We start from the raw sequence: 20,165 nt of genomic DNA on the forward strand, positions 1-20,165 counted from the left end.
CTAAAGTCAAGTTGTGGATGGTTCTCAACTGTACAGAAGAGACTCTTGGACCCCCCCATGAAACACTAGTCCCCCTGCCCCCCCCCCCAATTAAATGGAGTATCCATGTGAAATTTACCTCTCTGGAGATTTCTGAATGACTGAACATCTGAGGAAGCAAAAAGAGAGGCTTAATTGCAATAGCTCAAAGAAAATCTTTTTACAAAACATGACCATAACATAGCATCTGTTGTTTCCTTATTTCAAGCAAAAAATTAAATAAAAAAACAAATAACTGCAAAGATGACAACCGTAGGCCTGAGTTGTGATGTTAAATATTCTCCAAAATATTAATCTCGAGAATTTATTGGCAGAGCTGGAATGATTCTGATCTCATGAGAACTGTGGGAACTCTGAGGAGACTGGGATGGCTGAAGCACAAGAAAATGGCTGGCGAGCTTGAAACTCTGCGGAAGAGGTGGCTCGGGCCTTGGCTGTGCTGCTGGGAGACCAGCCTGGGCAGGAGGCGGAGGAGGGACTGGGTGCTTGTGGGTGCCCTTCTTAACACACTTCACGAGGGGGAAACCCAAGCAAATATTGAGAAGCCTGAAAAGAACATCTCCAGATTTTGTGGAGGGAAAACAAAATGCAAGGGAGGTTCCGTATACATGAGAACTCGACAAGATGGACTGACCCTGCAGGATTCTCCTTAAGGGCTTTTGTACAATATAGTAAGGCTCTGAGGCTTTTCCCGACAAACAAGCGGTTTATAAATTTTATGAAAGAAGGCAAAATCTATAGAATTGAGGGGGAAACCAGGATAATAGTATATGGCAAGGAATTGAACTCAGACTGGTGTGCAGGTTCTTCACAGGGACAAGCTCTGCCCCCTATCCAGTCCTTCAAACCCCCTCCCAGTTCATTCATGGGACATACAAAGAACCCAAACACCACTAGAGGAGTGTTACCCACAGTTACGCCATTGATGGGGGTCCCAAACACTGCAGAACAGACGGTTCAACAACCATGAAATATCAGACCCCATCCCTCCTGTGAAATTGTTGCTCCCCTGGAAATTTACCTTTCTGAATCTGTTTTCTGGATAGCAGAGCATCTGAGGAAGCAAAAAAGATATAAAGTATAAGGGCAACACAATTCCACTTCGAATAAATGTCCATACAAAAGTAACATTTCATAACATAGCATCCTTAAAATTAAGGTACGGTGAAACCTCGGTTTTCGATAATCTCCGTTCATCTCCGTTGCCATACGTTTTGGCTCCCAAACGTCAAAAACTCAGAAGTAAGTGTTGCAAGAGCTGCTCCTCAGAAATCAACCATTTGGAAGTTGAATGTTCTTCTGATCCTTTGCTGCCTCTCTGCAAGACCACATACCTGTGAAGAAAGCAGGTTAGTCACACTGTGCTTACTCCCCCTCTCACTGAGGACCTGGGAACAGCCTACTCCAGTAGAAACCTGCTGTTCCACTGCAACCAGTGGTGCTGCCTCAGTTGCCTCCTTGAGCAACGCAGACCACATGTGGTGAGAGAAAACATCAGCTAAACACTCAGAACAACACGCTCCCCCCAGGTTAGCTTCTGGCATCCCTTCAGAAACAGCCACATGAACCAGGGAAAAGGGACGCGTGGTTTCCCTTTCAGACGTGGGGTAGCAGGATGTCGACTCCTCGACCTTGCAAACCCTGCAATCAAGAAAGCTGTTACATGCCCTTAACTTGCACCCTTCAGAGAACTCAGGCTGCTTCAGCACACTGTCCCAGTGGCGACTTGCCAGCCTTTGGTACCACTGACACAAACATAAGTGGTGCGCGGGCACATTGGTGCACCGAGCAAACACTGCATCAGTGCCACCTTCCGCTGTTCTTGCTTGAGGCCCCTCGACAGCAAACAGCCCGTCCTGGCTGCATTCCATGCGTAGAAGCATCTTCTGGCCACTGCAATCAGAACAGGTGATAATCACAAAGCAAACAGCAAAAACATTGGACAGAAGGTTTGACATAAACAAATACAGAGTTATGTCAACAGCCACAGAAAACGCCAGTTCTGTCCCTTGGATCTGTCCCTTGACTGTTAGCAAAAAGTCAAGCCTTTTCTTGCTTCCAACAGTCACAAACTGCCTCTCGACTGCAGCAGCCAGTACGTTGAACTGCTCTGTAGAAGGAGACTCGCAGTTCCTCACATGTCCACCAGGAGGAACGATGACGATGCAAAGAGACGCTGCACAGGCACTCATCACTCGCAGCCCACCAGGGTTGGCCTCTCTCAGCGTTGCCTCGGTGACTGCATCACAACAGTAGGGCTTCCTCTTCCGCCTGGGCTGTGGTAGAGCTATTGCGATTCTCATGGCCAGTACCACACGCCATGTCCTTGGCCTTATCTTCAGCCATGCACGTCAACAAAAGACCAGGTGCAGGCTACGTGCCAAAACACAGATCCACAGTCAAAACTTTTTACACTGGCTTCAGACTTGGAAACAGCCCCTCCCTTTCTGGGAGCAAAGCCCACGGCGATCTGGCCCCCCTCCTGCTTTCCATGGCACTGTTGCTGCACAACAGCCATAAGCCGAGCTGGGGGCGAGCTTTCCAAAGCCACTTCAGCCAGTCCCTCAGCCCCGTGAAACTGGGCTAGGGTCTTCTTCCAGGCTTCACAAGCACTGGCCAGACCTTCCTCCTCACAGGCGTTGGCCAAAACATCAACGCTCTCAGGGAACAGCTGTCTGCATTGAAGCTGTGAGGCTGGAGGTGCTTGCAAACAAAAGCTTCCCTCCTCCTTGCTGGGAATGCTATGGCTCCCTCCATCTTGCCCAGGGGTAGCGTACTCACGAATCTGTAGCTTCTCACCCGGCTCCACAGATGGGGGTTTCACCAGAGAGGGTACACTGCTTGGGCACACCTCAATCTGGGCTTCCCTGCTGCCTTCCAACCTCTGGCAGCAGGTTTTAGGCTCCTGAGCCATTCAGCAGACTGCTGAATGCTCCTGCTGGCAAAGCAAACTTCCCTGGATGCTCCATCACAGTCCAAACCAGGGAGGCACTTCTCAGCTTGGCACACACGTTCTGGATCCTTGGAACTGCTCCAGAATCAGTCCAGAATCGGGAAAAGCTTGGACCCATAACCTGAAGTGTTTTTGATTGTTGGAAACGCTTCAAACCAACTTCTGCACTTCTTGGAGCCCGGCACGTTTCCTCTGCGCGTACCTTACTGAAGCGCCTTTCCTTGCTGCCGTCTCCTGTGCTATCAGCAGAGTTATCTTCTTATCTTCTCTCACGCAGCGGGGTGTGCATGCCAGCATATTACAGACAACAGAGTCCGGCTTCTTTCTAATCTAGAAGCTTTATTTTACAAGGCATAAATCTACATTCCTGGAGAGTCGCAAGACATTTTGCCGTCTTCTCCCTTCTCCGTTCTCCGGACAAAACAGAAAAAGAAAGTATCACATTACAAAGTACCCAGTACACAGAGCATCCGGTGACGCTCTTCCTCCTGTGGGTGGGACAACCTGGTTGAGCTTGTTAACTCTAAAAGCTCCAAACCTCTACAGATTACATTCGACTTCCAAGGTTTGACTATACAATTATTAAATAGTATAGTGGAACCTCAGGGACGCGGGTGGCACTGTGGGTTAAACCACTGAGCCTAGGGCTTGCTGATCGGAAGGTCGGCAGTTCAAATCCCCGTGACGGGATGAGCTCCCGTTGCTCGGTCCCTGCTTCTGCCCACCTAGCAGTTCAAAAGCACGTCAAAGTGCAAGTAGATAAATAGGTACCGCTCCGGCGGGAAGGTAAATGGCATTTCCGTGCGCTGCTCTGGTTCGCCAGAAGCGGCTTAGTCATGACCCGGAAGCTGTACGCCGGCTCCCTCGGCCAGTAAAGTGAGATGAGCGCCACAACCCCAGAGTCGGACACAACTGGACCTAATGGTCAGGGGTCCCTTTACCTTTATAGTGGAACCTCAGAAGCCGACCGCCTTGGAACTTGAACGTTTCGGCTCCCAAACGATAGGAAAACGGAAGTGATTCTTTTTTGGAAGCCGAACGTCCAGCACGGCTTCCGCAGCTTCCGACTGGCTGTAGGAAGCTTCTTCAGCCAATCGGAAGCCGTGCCTTGGTTCTCGAACCATTTTGGGAGTCAAACGGACTCCCGGAATGGATGAAATACAAGAACCGAGGTACAATTGTAGAAAAAATAATTAAAAACAAGAAAACCATAGGAAGAATGTATGAAAATAACTAAAGCTTTAAAACTCAGCAATCATAAAGCAAGCTTACAAATAGCAGAATAAAAATATTTAGCCTGAAGCCTGGTGGTCTCTGAATTTTGTCCCTGAAATTGGGCTCTAGATTCTTGGACTGGAAGGGAGGCAGAGCAATAGGAATCCTGTAAAAGGATGCAGAGGGGAGATGGAGGCAGCCTTAACATCTTCCCCAAATAAAGTAGTGCGGTAAATTATTAAAACCAAAATTGTGAAATGTAAGGAGAAGCGAAAGTCGACGAGGAAGGCTTGGCAGAGCTCTCAGGCAAAAGGAAGGCCTTCCTCACAAATCTTCTACAAATCTTTCAGATTGTTAACAAGCAGAATTGTGCCCATTGGGCCTCATGTGCTCTTGCTTCCATCCCCAATGGGGGAAACTCTCAGGAGATCTTGAGGCAGCTGCAGGGGGACATCTGAGGAGTAGACGTCTCAGGCCTTGGCTCCACTTCTGAGAAAGAAGCCTGAGCTGGAGGCAGAGGGGGAACTGGGGGCTTCTCAATGCCCTTTGACTCCATTCAGAGCAGGAGAACCTCCCAAAGGACAGATTGAGTAGACGGGTAACCAAAGGGAAAAAGAGGTTCTGTAGAATTGTAAACAGATGCACATGGGAGGAAAAAATCCCGACTTTCCTCTACACGCTGTTTCAGGCTTTATTTACAGGATTCAGTGTCACAATGCACATGGGCCATTCTGGGGGACAGGATATGAAGGCTGGAGCACCAAGAAGGAAGGTATCCTGGGGCTACTCAACTCCATGCAATAAGAGCCTGGCATGTTCCTTTCTGAAATAATAGAATTCCCATTGTGAAATCCTGGCAACCGTTTTTCATTACCTTTCCATTGTTTCATTGCATCCTCCACAAAGTGTTTTATATCACAGGATTTCAAGATCCCTTTCCTGAGTTCTGGAGGGAAAGGCAGTGGCTTCTCTGGACTCTCTCTTTTCTCATACCTGGTGAAAAGAAAAAAAAACAATGTCAGCCCATTCAAACCCACAATTTCTGTTAAAGGAAAAGAAAGGAATTGAGAGGAGGAAGCCAGCTGTGGGAAGCCTACAGGGACAGGCAGGCACGGATTGGGGAGTTTCTTCCTCACTACGGACTCCTCAGCCAGACCCCCAAGGGCAAAAACAGCGACCCCAGGCCTCCGAGTCTCCCCACTGATGTCTAAATAATAATAATAATAATAATAATAATAATAATAATAATAATAATAATAATTTATTATTTATACCCCGCCCATCTGGCTGGGTTTCCCCAGCCACTCTGGGCCGCTTCCAACCAAATATTAAAAACAATACAGTACCAGACATTAAAAACTTCCCTAAACAGGGCCACCTTCAGTTGTCTTCTAAAAGTAAAATAGTTGTTTATTGCCTTGTCTGTTCAAAGAAGCAACAAAATCATGTGGTATCAAGGGGCAGGATTTGTCTGAGGGTGATGACAGCAAAGCACACATTTCATTTCTCTAGATGTCCCCAGAGGAGGTGTGAGGAAGAAAATGAGATTCACTTCTGTTGGGAAATGTGAAATGTTCCTTAAAACCTCTACTCTGTACCTGAGTGACGCCTTAAATTTAAATACTGCAGCCGGAATATGGTCAGGAAAATGGCCAATTGCTGCTCCTTCGTGAGAAAGTACGGAAGCGCATAGCACGCTACCTGAAAGGTACTATGCACTACAGACTGAGATTCACTAATCAGAAGCCTGGAGGTCTTGAGATATTTGCAGATGCAAGTTTTGGAAGTGACATCACAGATGGCAAAAGCACTTCTGGGGTATGTTGCTACATGTACAACCAGTGTCTGTTTGACTGGTCGTGCAAGAAGCAGACAACAGTGAGCCTAGGTTCTTGTGATGCCGAACTTAATACACTGTCATATTCACTTTTGGATTGTGACTGGTTGTTGCAACTGTTTGAGGACATGAGGGTTGATGTAAAATATCCTATACAGGTTTACCAAGACAACAGGTTGTGTCTGTCTTTGCTCACTTCTGAGGGATGTAAGCAAAGAACCAAGTACTTGCCGATAAAATTACATCATGCAAGAGTGTGTGTCCAGAAAGGACTCATTCAGGTGTCCTACATGCCAGGAAAGGAAATTCCTGCAGATCTGTTGTCAAAAGTTGTTGACAGGGAACAATTTCAGGTCTATGTACAGCGGTTGCAGTTAGGCTGAAAGACTGCAGCAGCGGGTTACATGGAATGGGGGAGGATGTTGAGAATTCCATTCCTCCGAAGCTGCAGTTGTGTGCGATTCTTACATGCCACAGGTCTGTTGCATTCCAGTACTGATTATTGGGTCTTGTGAGCGGAAAGGGAGATAGGTTGTTTCCGCTCTGTATAGCTTTTGCTTTTGCAGTTCTCTCCCCGAGTGAGAAAGACAGAGAGAGAAGCCATGTTTTTCTTTGTTCTGTTACGTTTGATTTTGTGAGCAGTATCTCCTCAAGGCTAAGCTTCTGTTTGAACTCTGCTACTCGTGTGCTCATGTCCCTGGATATGGGCCACATCAGCGTGACTGGAGACAGGCATGATGAATCCTGGGCGACGCTGCGTTGGGGGGAAGTCACCAGCCTTGGCGTTATCACCCAACAGCTGCCCCCTCCCAAGGGGCTCTATGGGGCAGGTGTTTGCTTGGGACAGGGCGGGGCGGCCGGAAGAGTGTTTGCTGTAGAGTGACTGAACTGGTCAGTCAAGACGGAAACAACTAAGCGAATAATTGCTCCTAGGAAAGCAACTTTGCCCTGTTTTGTGTGCTAGTAAAACAGCCTTCTCTTAGCGACACTTGAATAAACTCAAAATATCTGTTTCTGGAGCTCAGGGATCTCTTGCTTTGATATATAAGATAGCCTCTGCTCTAGAATCAGATGTTTGCAGAAGTTGAGACAGATCTTCCACAGGTGCACAACCAAATCTAATGATTCATCAAAAGGACGTTTAGGTCAATAGAAAACAAATTATACACATTACAAAAGGAAAACCAAACCTCACAAAGGAAATGGCGCTCATTCATTGGAGAGAATTGGGGTGCTACAAGTTTCAAAGAGGGGGTCCTGTTTTCCTGTGAGATGCTGCAGGGAGTGAGTCCTACAGTCTCTCCCCTGCAACCCCTGGAGGGCCATGTTTGAGGTTCTTGCATCCCGGCCTGATGGAGGGATGCTAATGGGAATGAGCCAGATCCACTTACCTCTGCAAGGTTCTTCTCACATCCTAGAGAAGAAAACAGAAGGGAATTCATTGTAAACCACAGGCAACACTAGGAAGACCCCTCAGACCTCCTCATAGTGGAGGAACAGCCTGGCCCTTGGATGCCAGTCTGCTTGGCACATGAAAAGATTTTGGGTAGGGATGGTGGAATCTGCCAGTTTGGGTTTCTCACAGCTTTTAATTTTCCAATATCAAATTCTCCACATTTCCACATCTGTCAACTGTGACTGAGCACCATTTTGGGCCGATCTGTATCCATGGGGAAGGGGATCAACCCAGAAGTTGCGGAGGGAACAGGAAGAGAAGCTTGGTCAAGAGACTGGCTCAGGTCGGAAGGAGGCCAGAATGCATCCTCAGTGAAGCCCCTCACAGGGCAGGAAGGCAGCATTGCCCAGTGGGAAGGCATTAGGAGACAAATCATCAGCAAAGAGCAGAAAATCACCTCCTGTTCCATCAAGAACACAGAAGAACCTCTAGTTTGCATTCAGGTGAGTTACCGTATTTTACGCTCCATAAGACGCACTTTTTCCCTCCTAAAATGGAAGGGAAAATCACTGTGCGTCTTATGGAGCGAAGGCTTCGCTCCCACTGCCTCCCCCCATCCCCCGTCGCGTTCGGCGGAAGGTGGGGGGAGGCAGCAGCGATGTTGCTGGATCATGCCAGCACCTCCGTTCACCGAAAGAAGCTTCTTTCGGCGAGCGGAGCTGCTAGCACGATCCAGCAACATCTCCGCCGCTTCCCCCGACCTCCCGCCGAACGCGACGGGGGATGGGGGGAGGCGGCGGGAAGCGAAGGGGATGTTGGTGGATCGTGCTAGCAGCTCCGTGAACGGAGCTGCTGGCACGATCCACCAACACCTCCGCCGCCTCCCCCCACGTCCCGCCGAACGCGACGGGGGATGTGGGGAGGCGGCGGGGAGCAAAGGGGATGTTGGTGGATCATGCCAGCAGCTCCGTGAACGGACCTGCTAGCACGAACCACCAACATCTCTGCTGCCTCCCCCCATCCCCCGCCGTATTCGGCGGGAGGTGGGGGGAGGCAGCTGCGATGCCTGCTTTTGGGATCGGTGGGCGGCAGGGAGGTTGGTAGAGGATTTCCTCCACCACCCCATGCGCTGCCCGCCAATCCCAAAAGCAGGCTTTTGGGATCGGTGCAAGGCATGGGATGGTGGAGGAAACAGCAGGGATGCTGCTGCTTTCTCCACCACCCTGGCCCTGACGCCAAAAGCAGGCTTATCCCCTGTTGCTTTAAAGGGACATGGGGAGGAGGGGAGAAACCTTCTCCCCTCGTCCCCATGTCCCTTTAAGGAAGCGGGGATGAGCCGCTGTGAAGGGAGAAGGGGCTTCCCCTCCAGCACTCCCCTCCGTGTTTTTTAGAGGAGGAAAACCAGGAAAATATTTTTTCCCTGGTTTTTCCCCTTTAAAAAACAAGTGCGTCTTGTGGTCCGGAGCGCCTTATGGACCGAAAAATACAGTAAGCATCCCAGGTCTCTTGGGTCTTCCTGTCCATCATAAACCTGCCTAGAGGCTCCATCATCTGAGCCCCTGCACTCCTTGTATATATAAAAGGGGCACATAAAGGACGGGAGGCAGCCTTTTCTTGGAGCCTTGGGCTGTTGCTGCCACCGTCTTACCTGCAGGAGTTCACTCGCTGGCTGCTGACGCTTCTCCTCCATCTCCTGGATGATCCTCTCAAGAGAGGAGAGTTTCCTGGAGAGTCTGGCCAGCTCCTCATCCCTTCTCCCTCCAATCTCCTTCTCCACCTCTTCCACATGATTCAGCAGATGTTTTTCTTGTTCTTCCAGGAATTGGTGCAGTTCTTTGAACTTCTCCACAGTCTCCAGCCTCTCTGTTTCTATTAATTTCTGCAAGAAAAAAGGAGGTCTGAGTGTGGAAGATGGCCACCCTTCAAAACAGCAGGAAGAGAGTTTTGACAATTCCACAGGGAGGGCACTTCTGATTTTTCATAGACATGAAACCTCCAGTGGCTAAAGAAGTAAACATTTATTTTGAGGGGAAGCCCTCTCCATAGCTGTTTCTGTTGACTTCTATTTAGCAGAGAGCTATAGCCTAAAGCAGGGATGTCCAACAGGTTGATTGCGATCTACTAGTAGATCCCTGTGAGGTTTCGGTAGATCACAGTCTATCTCTGGCTCCCTTTCCTTAGCGTCGCTAAAACTGCCCCACCCCCTCACCCCGCCCTCCATTGCTGTTTGATCTCTGGAAGGGAAGAGATCTCTGTGCTGCTAGTTTCATTCATAGAGATCTTTTCGTGAGTGACTTCACCTCTTTGGCCCTGGCCTTTAACACCCCCCCCCCAAAAAAAAAACAGAAGTCCCCCCCAAAAAGCTTATTTTTCACCCCTAAAAACATTATTTCCTTATTCCCCCCTAAAAAAAGCTCAACAACTTTAAGCTGAACCCCACAACAATGGGGGTATGTCACTGCCAGTTTTTAATTCTGAAAGTAGATCGCAGTCTCTTGAGAGTTAGCCACCCCTGGCCTAAAGCAAGGAGCCTTTTTTCCTAGATTTTTGATAAATGTCCTATCCCAGAAAAAGAGAAATGGGTCACTGCATAGTTTTGATAGTTTAACTAATACCCAGTATTAGTAAAAGGGATTAAGTTATTAATTAACTCTTAAATAAAGTTTTAGCTGAATCTCTATCCTGCATATGTATTATCCCAATTGAGTTAAAATGTTATTCTTGAAGGACTGTTTAAAATTGATATTGTTCAAATTGCCTCTTTTTTTATTGTTTTATGTCGAGTTGCTCCAAATTGTATTTTCTGTTTGCTTTGTCTGTTCTGTTTTGATATGGGCCAATGGCCGTAATAAAATTTACTACTAGTTACTACTACTAGTTCCTAGCCACGGATGTTCCCTGCATGTTTTGGGGCACGGCATAACAAGAGTTCTAAGTGGTTCAGAGAACTTCCATGGGCATAAAACACCCCTCAGTTTAGGCTGGGGTCATTTAGGTGTAGGAAGGCAACAGAAACAGAGGAGGGGGAGGACAAAGTGCAGAATTCATCCCCATAGCTCCCCTGTTTTCTTTAAAGGTTCAAAATAGCCTGAGTTTCCTTTCCTCAGGCTTCTCCTTGACTGCTATTCACATAAAAAACAACATTGGGAAATAAACTCAATTCAGCTGCATTCAAAGATGAACTTCCCTAATTCGCAATTGCTGAAAAAAAATGGAGACCAAAACAGAGCAATCTGATATTTTTCAAGCCTCTGATATTTTCAAGCTTGACCCAGCCAGGTAATATTCACACAAAAAATGTATTTTTGAGGGTAAAGTACAGATCAAAATATTTATACAAGGAGGTAGCTACCCTAACATCTGATTCGTTTTCAGAATAATAAACAAATAAAACAGATTGATATGGAAAAATGAGAAATGGAGAGAAGCTGAAATGGGCAGATTTCCCCATCCCTCCTCAGTCCTGACTCGATTCTTCCAAGTGCTTGTTTCCTCACTAGTAACAACAGAGACACCTACAAGGAGGTCTTTGCATTCCTTCTCCAGATCTGCTTGACAGGCCAGCATTTCCCCTCTCTCTTTCCTCAGAATCTCCAGGCGGCGACAGATCTCTCCCTAAAGAGAAAAGGAAAAACTCAGCTTTGATTAAGACACACAGAGAGGAGATTAATACAGTATTATACTGGCTTATTGTGCAAAGTAGATGTGGCGTTTGCCCATTCATTGTGAATGTGTTGTACAGGGGGAGAGAAAGAGTAAATAGGTTGACCAGTAAGAAAGCCCGGAGGTGGAGCTCACTTGATTTTAAAGCTCAGCACAGAGGTTTAAATAAAATAAAATAAAAAATCCTTCCAGTAGCACCTTAGAAACCAACTAAGTTTGTTGTTGGTGTGAGCTTTCAACTAAGAACAAACTTAGTTGGTCTCTAAGGTGCTACTGGAAGGATTTTTTATTTTTTATTTTGACTATGGCAGACCAACACGGCGACCTACCTGTAACTAGCACAGAGATTTGTCAGTTAATTCGGTTGGTTTTTTTGGGGAGGGAGGTAGAGGAGTCAGAGTGAGTTAGAGAGAGAGGGAAAAGTGTGAAAGAGTTTCGAATATATTTGAAGCTTTTTGTGTTTGCAACAAACTCTAATCTTCGTTGTTTACAACTTGACTGAGCCTGAGTATATCACTGGGGAAACGACCAGGGGCTCTGTACAAACGCCACAGAAATAATAATAATAATAATAATAATAATAATAATAATAATACAATGGTACCTCGGGTTGCATACGCTTCTGGTTACATACGCTTCAGGTTACAGACTCCGCTAACCCAGAAATAACGCTTCAGGTTAAGAACTTTGCTTCAGGATAAGAACAGAAATCGTGCTCTGGAGGCACAGCGGCAGCGGGAGGCCCCATTAGCAAAAAGTGGTGCTTCAGGTTACATGAGTAGAATGTGTCCTAAAATGCATCTCTTTGGTATTTGCTGGGCATATGAATTTATTCATGTTTTTTTCAAAACCCCTCTTCTGCAAGCCTATAGTTTTCAACACTTCCTCTTGACCCCACTGCTTTGCCGCTTAATTGGGCCAAATGGGAAATCAGGTTTTCTGTTATTTGTCAGTTATTTTCTCTGCAGTAGCCAGAGCCCACATGTTCTTGGACCACCAGGGGATATTTAAGTGCTGCAGCTTCTTCCATTTCTGGGCCAAATAAGTTCTTGCTGCAGCCAGAATCCACCTAAATAGATCCTCCTTCCATCAGAAGATTGCTGTCTGGTCATTCCGCCAGTTCAAAGGCACCAAGCTTCATTTCATTATTATTACTATTTTGTGGCATTATTGGCATTGCATGGCACAGGAACATTTTTGCACCACAGTAGTAGAACAAGTGATTTTTTAAAAAGGGATTAAAAGGCAATACACACACACACACACACACACACACACACCTATCTATCTCACAAGTCCAATTTGAGTTGCCATGAAAAAGTTATCTTTCCTCCTAGTCTTTGTAGATGCTATTCCCACCCCAAATGGCAAAGGAGTCCTCCGTCCCCCCAACCCATGGCTGAAACTTCATTGCACAGGCTCCCCAGAATAAGCGGGCTGCCCACCAGTAGATGCTTCCACGCCCCACTCCCAAATCTGCTTCCAACAGATACTTGGGAGGGATCCTGCACCATCTGGTCAATTCCTGGCCACTAGTCCGCCCCCCCCACACAGCTGATCCCTTGCTGCTCTCTGCTTTGCAGGGCACTGAGGAATCATCATGCTAGCCAAAGGAGACGTGCACTTAGTTGCTTGTGTGCAATTTACATTTGTAGTGTTCTTAATATGTACAAAGCAACCTTGCTGGGGTGTGTGGATGAGGTTAACCCTTTCTTCTCCTTCCCAAGTTCCCAGTTCAAATCTTTGAAGCTGCTGTGAGTATTTCAAGGGAGATCTCTTTGTCCCCCTGGCAGAGAGAAAGACTTCAACTCCCTCCTCCCAGCCATCCCAGGAGCCCCCAGGCTTCCCCTTGGCTGCTTCTAACATAATAAACAACCACTAATTAATGCCATGCCTACTTTGGACCTCAGAATTAAAAAGAAAACCTCCCAGGAAGAATCCACAGCTATTTCTCCCCCCTCAAGATCCAGGGATCTCCTACCTTGTATTCCTCGAAAGCCTCCTCCAGAGGAATCACCTCGTGGTGTTTGTGCTCCTTTGATTTGCCACAAACCACGCAGATGGGGGCTTCATCCTCCTTGCAAAAGAGCTTCAGGGGCTCCTGGTGCTTCTCGCACACTCCTCCTTTTCCTCCTTCCTCCTCTCCCTCTTGGAGGCTGAGATTCTGGGCTATTTCTACCATGTTAGCCAGTTGCCGATTGCGGATGAGGCTCTTTCTCCGAACTGTTTTTCTGCACTGAGGGCAGGAAGCCCCTGTCCCCGATCCCCCCCAGCACTGGATCAGGCAGGATCTGCAGTAGTTGTGCCCACACTCTGGGATGGTGACTGGATCCTTGAAGTAATCCAGGCAGATGGAGCAAGTGGCTTCATCACGGAGAAGCTGGATGTGACCCCCAGAAGTAGCCATGACTCCCTTGCGCGGACTCTGGTTTCAGCTACTGGGAGGTTCCTTTCCCGGAAATGACTCAATGATCACGTGATTCCCCCCCCCAAAAAAAATTATTAGTTTTTTAACAATATACAGTAATATAAACAAACAATACAAACAACAATAAAAACAATCTGAAGAAGTGTGCATGCACACGAAAGCTCATACCAAGAACAAACTTAGTTGGTCTCTAAGGTGCTACTGGAAAGAATTTTTTATTTTGTTTTGTTTTAACAAGAAAAGAAATAAACATTACAACCAAATACAAAACAATTAATAAAAAACACTTATCCATATCTATCTATCCTTCTTTTATAACATTGTGGGTTGACTTCCTCCCGCCCTCTCCGTCCGCGTTCCTTAAATTTCATCTTTAGTAATTTCCTTACCTTTTTATTAGTGTATCATATTAATACACTAATCATCTTCTCTTGTCTAATAACCTTAAGATTACTTCATCTGTTACTACACCTTATCTAACTTCTGTATCTGCTGCCTATCTAATCTTCCTGATTATTTTAAATACTAATCTTAACATAATTCTTTAAATATGCTTTGAATTTCTTCCAATCTTTCTCCACCGCGTCTCCCGGTCAGTTCAGCAAGCTCCATATAGTCCATCATTTTCATTTGCCATTCTTCTATTGTTGGCATTTCTTCTGTCTTCCAGTTTTTTGCCAGTAAAATTCTTGCTGCTGTTGTGGCATACATAAAGACTGTTCTATCTTCTCTTGGGATTTCATGGTTTAAAATACCCAGTATGGTATTTTACTAAATGGTTTTTTTACTAAATGTGTTTTTCAACACCTTTTTCAGTTCATTATATATCTTCTCCCAGAAGTCTTTTACTTTCGGGCACGTCCACCACATATGAAAAAATGTCCCTTCTACTTGCTTACACTTCCAGCATTTGTTACATTGTCCACGATACATTTTTGCCAACTTAACCGGTGTTAAATACCACCTATACATCATTTTCATGACATTTTCTCTCAGGCTATTACTGTATATTCTGGCGTATAAGACTACTTTTTAATCCAGGAAAATCTTCTCAAAAGTCGGGGGTCGTCTTATATGCCGGGTGGAGAATCCATGGTCGAGTATATCTCAAACTTTATATTTTAACTGGAAAAGCTGGGGGTCGTCTTATACGCCCAGTCGTCTTATACGCCGGAAAATACGGTACATGCTGGAAATTTTATACCTGTTTTCCATAATTTTTCCCAATCCTCTAACATAATATTGTGCCCTACATCCTTTGCCCAATCAATCATTACAGTTTTTACCATTTCATCTTTTGTATGCCACTCAAGCAAAAATTATACATTCTGGATAGATTTTTAGTCTTTGGTTCTATCAATTCCGTTTCCAACATGGATTTCTCTGACTGAAAGCCATACTTCTTATCCAATTTATATACTTCGTTAATCTGATAATATTGCAGCCAGTCAGATACTTTCCCTTTCAACTGATCATATGATTTCAATTTATAATTTTCTCCTTCTTGAGCCAAAATATCAATATATCTTGGCCAATTACCTTCCTCGTATTTGAGTAGGGAGGACATTCCTCAATAGGTAAAGAAACCCATGTCTGTGTTACTGCTAACTAACTAACCAGATTCTGTTAGCTGGCCATAGTGCCCTCACTGGGCAATGGAGGGGAAGACAGTTTTTCAGGTAACCTGGTCCAGCAGAACCCCACATTTTGTAGTCAAAAGTGGCAGACATCACTGGTTTGTTTGTTTGTTTGTTCCCCCCCCCCCAACCCGGACGTAGAATCACCATCAACTATAATAAAGTGCAAGTGTCTCTGCAGTCCAGTCCCTGTGTCCGTGGGATTGGGCTACTGCGCATGTGCCCCACGGACAGCCATTGGGACTTGGAGCGCAGAGACTTCAGGCGGCCGGGCGAAACTGTTGAAGTGGTGGGTGTGCACGGGCATGCAGCGGGTGCGCGCTCGCGTGGACTTACTTCTAAGCGGCAGCGGCCGTTACAAGTGGCGGCGGGCGAGCGATGTCAAGCGAGAGCTGCTTGGTCAGCTCTGCGCGTGTTCCCGATGTTGCTAGGGCAACAGGGATGCAGAGCTGACGAAGTTTCTATAACTAACATTGAGGCAGAGTTGCCTCTGAAATTCTGTAGGACAAACATTTGGGGGGGGGGACACACTGGTGTGATCTATACCATAGACCACATATGTTCTAGCGCCCGTTAATTTAACGGGCTTAATGTCTATCTAGTAGAATCAAAAAGTTGGAAGAGACCACAAGGGCCATCCAATCCAACCCCCTGCCAAGCAAGAAACACCATCAAAGCATTCCTGACAGATGGCTGTCAAGCTTAAAGACCTCCAAAGAAGGAGACTCCACCACAATCCTTGGCAGCAAATTCCACTGTCAAACAGCTCTCACTGTCAGGAAGTTCTTCCTAATGTTTAGCTGGAATCTTCTTTCTTGTAGTTTGAATCCATTGCCCCGTGTCCGCTTCTCTGGAGCAGCAGAAAACAACCTTTCTCCCTCCTCTATATGACATCCTTTTATATATTTGAACATGGCTATTAAAGAACCTTTTAATGAGGGTGAAAGAGGAGAGCACAAAATATGGTCTGAAGCTCAACATCAAAAAAACTAAGATCATGGCCACTGGTCCCATCACCTCCTGGCAAATAGAAGGGGAAGAAATGGAGGCAGTGAGAGATTTCACTTTCGTGGGTTCCATGATCACTGCAGATGGTGACAGCAGTCACAAAATTAGAAGATGACTGCTTCTTGGGAGAAAAGCAATGACAAACCTAGACAGCATCTTAAAAAGCAAAGACATCACCTTGCTGACAAAGGTTCGTATAGTTAAAGCTATGGTTTTCCCAGTAGTAATGTATTGTAATTGATGCTTTTGAATTATGGTGCTGGAGGAGACTCTTGAGAGTCCCATGGACTGCAAGAAGATCGAACCTATCCATTCTTAAAGAAATCAGCCCTGAGTGCTCACTAGAAGGACAGATCCTGAAGTTGAGGCTCCAGTACTTTGGCCACCTCATGAGAAGAGAAGACTCCCTAGAAAAGACCCTGATGTTGGGTAAGATGGAGGGCACAAGGAGAAGGGGACAACAGAGGATGAGATGGTTGGACAGTGTTCTCGAAGCTACTAACATGAGTTTGGCCAAACTACGAGAGGCAGTGAAGGATAGGCGTGCCTGGCGTGCTCTGGTCCATGGGATCACGAAGAGTCGGACACGACTGAACGACTGAACAACAACAAATCATATCACCCCTTAACCTTCTCTTCTCCAGGCTGAACATACCCAGCTCCCTAAGCCGTTCCTCATAAGGCATCGTTTCCAGGCATTTGACCATTTTGGTTGCCCTCCTCTGGACACCTTCCAGCTTGTCAGTATCCTTCTTGAACTTCTCGCCCCCAAAACCTGACCTTGTTTCCCGGCTGGAAGAAGTAGAAGAATTATATGTGCCGATCTCAGAGGAAGGGGAGCGATGGGCAGGGAGCTGCTTAGGTGTGTGGTGACAACCATTTCAGATGCCAAATTATATCATTTAGGTGCATCCCCTGCTAGAATTGATGGTTTGATAATCTCACAGCAACAACCAATCGCCGGTCCACCCTCAACACTATCCGTGTATAAGGTGCCCCCAAATTTTTGACATTCTTTTTTAGGAGGGAAACCAAGTCTTATACATGGAAAAAATACGGTAATTTCAATTACACTCCAGTCAAAATAACAATCCCTTATACAACAACTGCAATATTAACAACTTCCATTTGTTTTGACACATTAAATGATTTATAAACCTACAAATTAGTTTTTCTAAGATGTGTTATCCTTGCATGTGAAAGCCACTCTTTCCTGTGGTTTAATATTGAATATTCTGTTCCGTTTTCCATGTAATAAATATATCAAAACAAAATCGAAAATTCTTTCTAGTAGCACCTTAGAGACCAACTGAGTTTGTTCCTGGTATGAGCTTTCGTGTGCATGCACACTTCTTCAGAAGCACACGAAAGCTCATACCAGGAACAAACTCAGTTGGTCTCTAAGGTGCTACTAGAAAGAATTTTCGATTTTGTTTTGACTATGGCAGACCAACATGGCTACCCACCTGTAACAATAAATATATCGTTTGCATGCCTGACAACCTTCGTATTAGCATTTTGTATCTTTCTTACTTTTTATGGCTATCTCCCTTTTTCTAGATTTCCCGTTGGCTTCCTTGCTGTGATGCTTTAACAAATATTCCAAATCCATTTTGTGAGTAGCATTGGGGCTCATTTCTCGTTCCAGCCTTTGGACCCCCAGAGGTGTGAGTGGAGGGGGGGAGACCCACAGGGCTGCAGACACAATATATATTTAAAGCCTTTCCCCAAAGAAATCTGGGAAATGCGGCTTACAGTTCCCAGCACCCAGAGCAAACTATGGAATATTAAGGATATTCTCATTCAGCCTTCAATGGCATAATTTAGACAATAAAATTAGAAAAGGGGCGGGGAACCAACTGTACAACATTGGCGATCCAGACATATTAAACACATAAAACATATAAAAGACTCAGTAGCCACCATTAAGTAAAATTAAGTGGTTTTAGATTCGACTTTCAAAACCTCGGCTAAATATCCTGAAACAATTTCAGTTGCTTCGGGAATATCATTCCTCAACAGATACTGGGTCACAGATTCTTTGCAAGTAAGTACTTTGAGCTTCAAAGGAGTCGCCAGTAGGTCTCTGAGAAGAATGTCAAAGAGAGGGCAGTCCAAAATCATATGATATATATTGCAGTGCTTTTTTTTCTCCTTAAAAAAATGTTTAGGGGTACTCTAATTTTGACTCAAGAAAATCATCATTTTATAGTTCAAACCGGGAAAAATAAACAGAGTAAATGGACAAAAGTACAAAGATTCACAAAATGTTTAGGGGTATGCGTATCCCTGCGTACCCCCCGAAAAAAAAGCACTGGTATATTGTATCTGGTGTATTCATATCACAGGAGCAAAGTCTATTCTGGAAGTGGTTGTGTTTTTGTTTTGTTTTGTTTTATAACTTCCAGACAGTACAAATTAATGGAATGCATTAAAAAAAAAAACACCTCTATAATATGAAGGGAAATCTAAAGTATAAAAATTGTTGGGTATCATTCCGTGCGGAGGCTACATAAGCAGATAAACATACAGAGGAGTGAGTTGGATAAAGTTTTTGAAATTTATGATCTAACAGGCTCTGCTTAATGCGAGAGAAAATATGTAACTCACCCAGTAAGAGGAGACTATTGCAATCCCTATTTGTTTGAGTTTAAAGGTAATTGCAGAAAATCATGTAAAATGACGCAAAGATCTCAGTAAATAAGTTAGTAAGTTTTCTGAGTCTGTACTAAAACTGAATTTTTAACCAGTATTTAAATGAAGGGTATGTCTTTATTTAAATCAAACCCTCAGCTCAGATACTCAATGTCAGAGATTCAGGCATTTCCGCTACAGTGGAACCTTGGTTGTTGAACATAATCTGTTCCGGAAGACAGTTCAACAACCGAAAACATTTGAGAACCGAGGCTCTATTGCCGGACAGCAAAATCCATTTAAAAATGGAGGGGGGGGGAATGGAGAAACACACCTTGAAAATGGAAGCATTCACTTCCGGGTTGTTGGCGTTCAGGTTCTGAATTGTTCCAAAGCGTTTGACAACCAAGGTTCCACTGTACCAGGAGGCCGAGGGACCCCGAGAGGTTTGCAGCCGACTCCACCATCTCTGCCGTTAGTGGCTGAAGCCAGAGTGACACACCAAGGCTTAGATCTTGGACCTGGTGGTCCTGGAGCAGTTCCTGGCTGTCCTCCCCCCGGAGATGGAGAACTGGGTGAGGGAATGAGGAGCAGAGACCAGTTCCCAGGCGGTGGCCCTGGCAGAAGGGGAGTCAGGCAAAGAACAAGAAGCAGGTGGCTGAAATAGCAACTTATACTGGCTTCTCCAGTCTCACTATTATTCGACCGCTTCATGGCAAGCATCCTTTTCCTGCTATGACTTGCTGCAAAAAAAGATCCATAGCCAGACAGCAGCTTCTGGCAGCTGAATTTGGAGAAACCACTCGAAGCATCCATCGTGCCAAGCTACTTCAATTGCTTTTGTTCGGTTTGCTGATGGCAAACAGCTGAAAGTCTGTAAATTTTGATAATTTTCTTTTTCTTCTTTGGCAATCACTCGTAGCCGAGTAAGATCGTCTTCCATAAACATGGTTTTAGCAGTGAGTCCGTAAGTGAATGTGGAGGCCAATTCTGGATCCACACATCCTTCCACAGTGTGGGCATAGGTTTACGGGCTGCAGTTTCTCCCTTTCGTCCTGAGTTCGAGTGTCTTCAAAGCCCATGACACCTTTGATAAAGGCTGTTCTCCAATTGGAGCGCTCGCAGGCCAGTGTTTCCCAGCTGTCGGTGTTTATACAACAAACTCCTCTCTCCCCCTGACTTGGGAGAGGCATGACAAGGGCAGAGCAAAGGGAAGCGACGCACAGGCTTAGTCTCTGACTGAAGTGGGGAGACAGATGGCTGTGGGAAGGTGGGGATCTTTAATTTTGGCAACTAATTTCAAGGAGTAAGATCTACGTTTCTCCCTTTCGTCCTGAGCTCGAGCATCTTCAAAG

General features: G+C 45.6%; 1 protein-coding gene across 1 annotated transcript in view; it reads right to left on the minus strand.

Moving 5' to 3' along the window:
• LOC117042519 (zinc finger protein RFP-like) overlaps positions 1–13,546 on the minus strand; it is a 33,205-nt gene extending 19,659 nt beyond the window's left edge. Inside the window, exons 1-7 of the mRNA XM_033142060.1 lie at positions 13,085–13,546; positions 10,960–11,055; positions 9,089–9,319; positions 7,436–7,458; positions 5,082–5,200; positions 1,061–1,093; positions 119–148 (exon numbers count right to left, since the gene is read on the minus strand). Coding sequence (XP_032997951.1) covers positions 119–148; positions 1,061–1,093; positions 5,082–5,200; positions 7,436–7,458; positions 9,089–9,319; positions 10,960–11,055; positions 13,085–13,510 — 958 coding nt within the window. The 5' untranslated portion in view covers positions 13,511–13,546. The remainder of the gene's footprint in view (positions 1–118; positions 149–1,060; positions 1,094–5,081; positions 5,201–7,435; positions 7,459–9,088; positions 9,320–10,959; positions 11,056–13,084) is intronic.
• Positions 13,547–20,165: the final 6,619 nt, after the last annotated feature.

This window comes from Lacerta agilis, chromosome 2, assembly GCF_009819535.1.
Source record: "Lacerta agilis isolate rLacAgi1 chromosome 2, rLacAgi1.pri, whole genome shotgun sequence".
NCBI lineage: Eukaryota > Metazoa > Chordata > Lepidosauria > Squamata > Lacertidae > Lacerta > Lacerta agilis.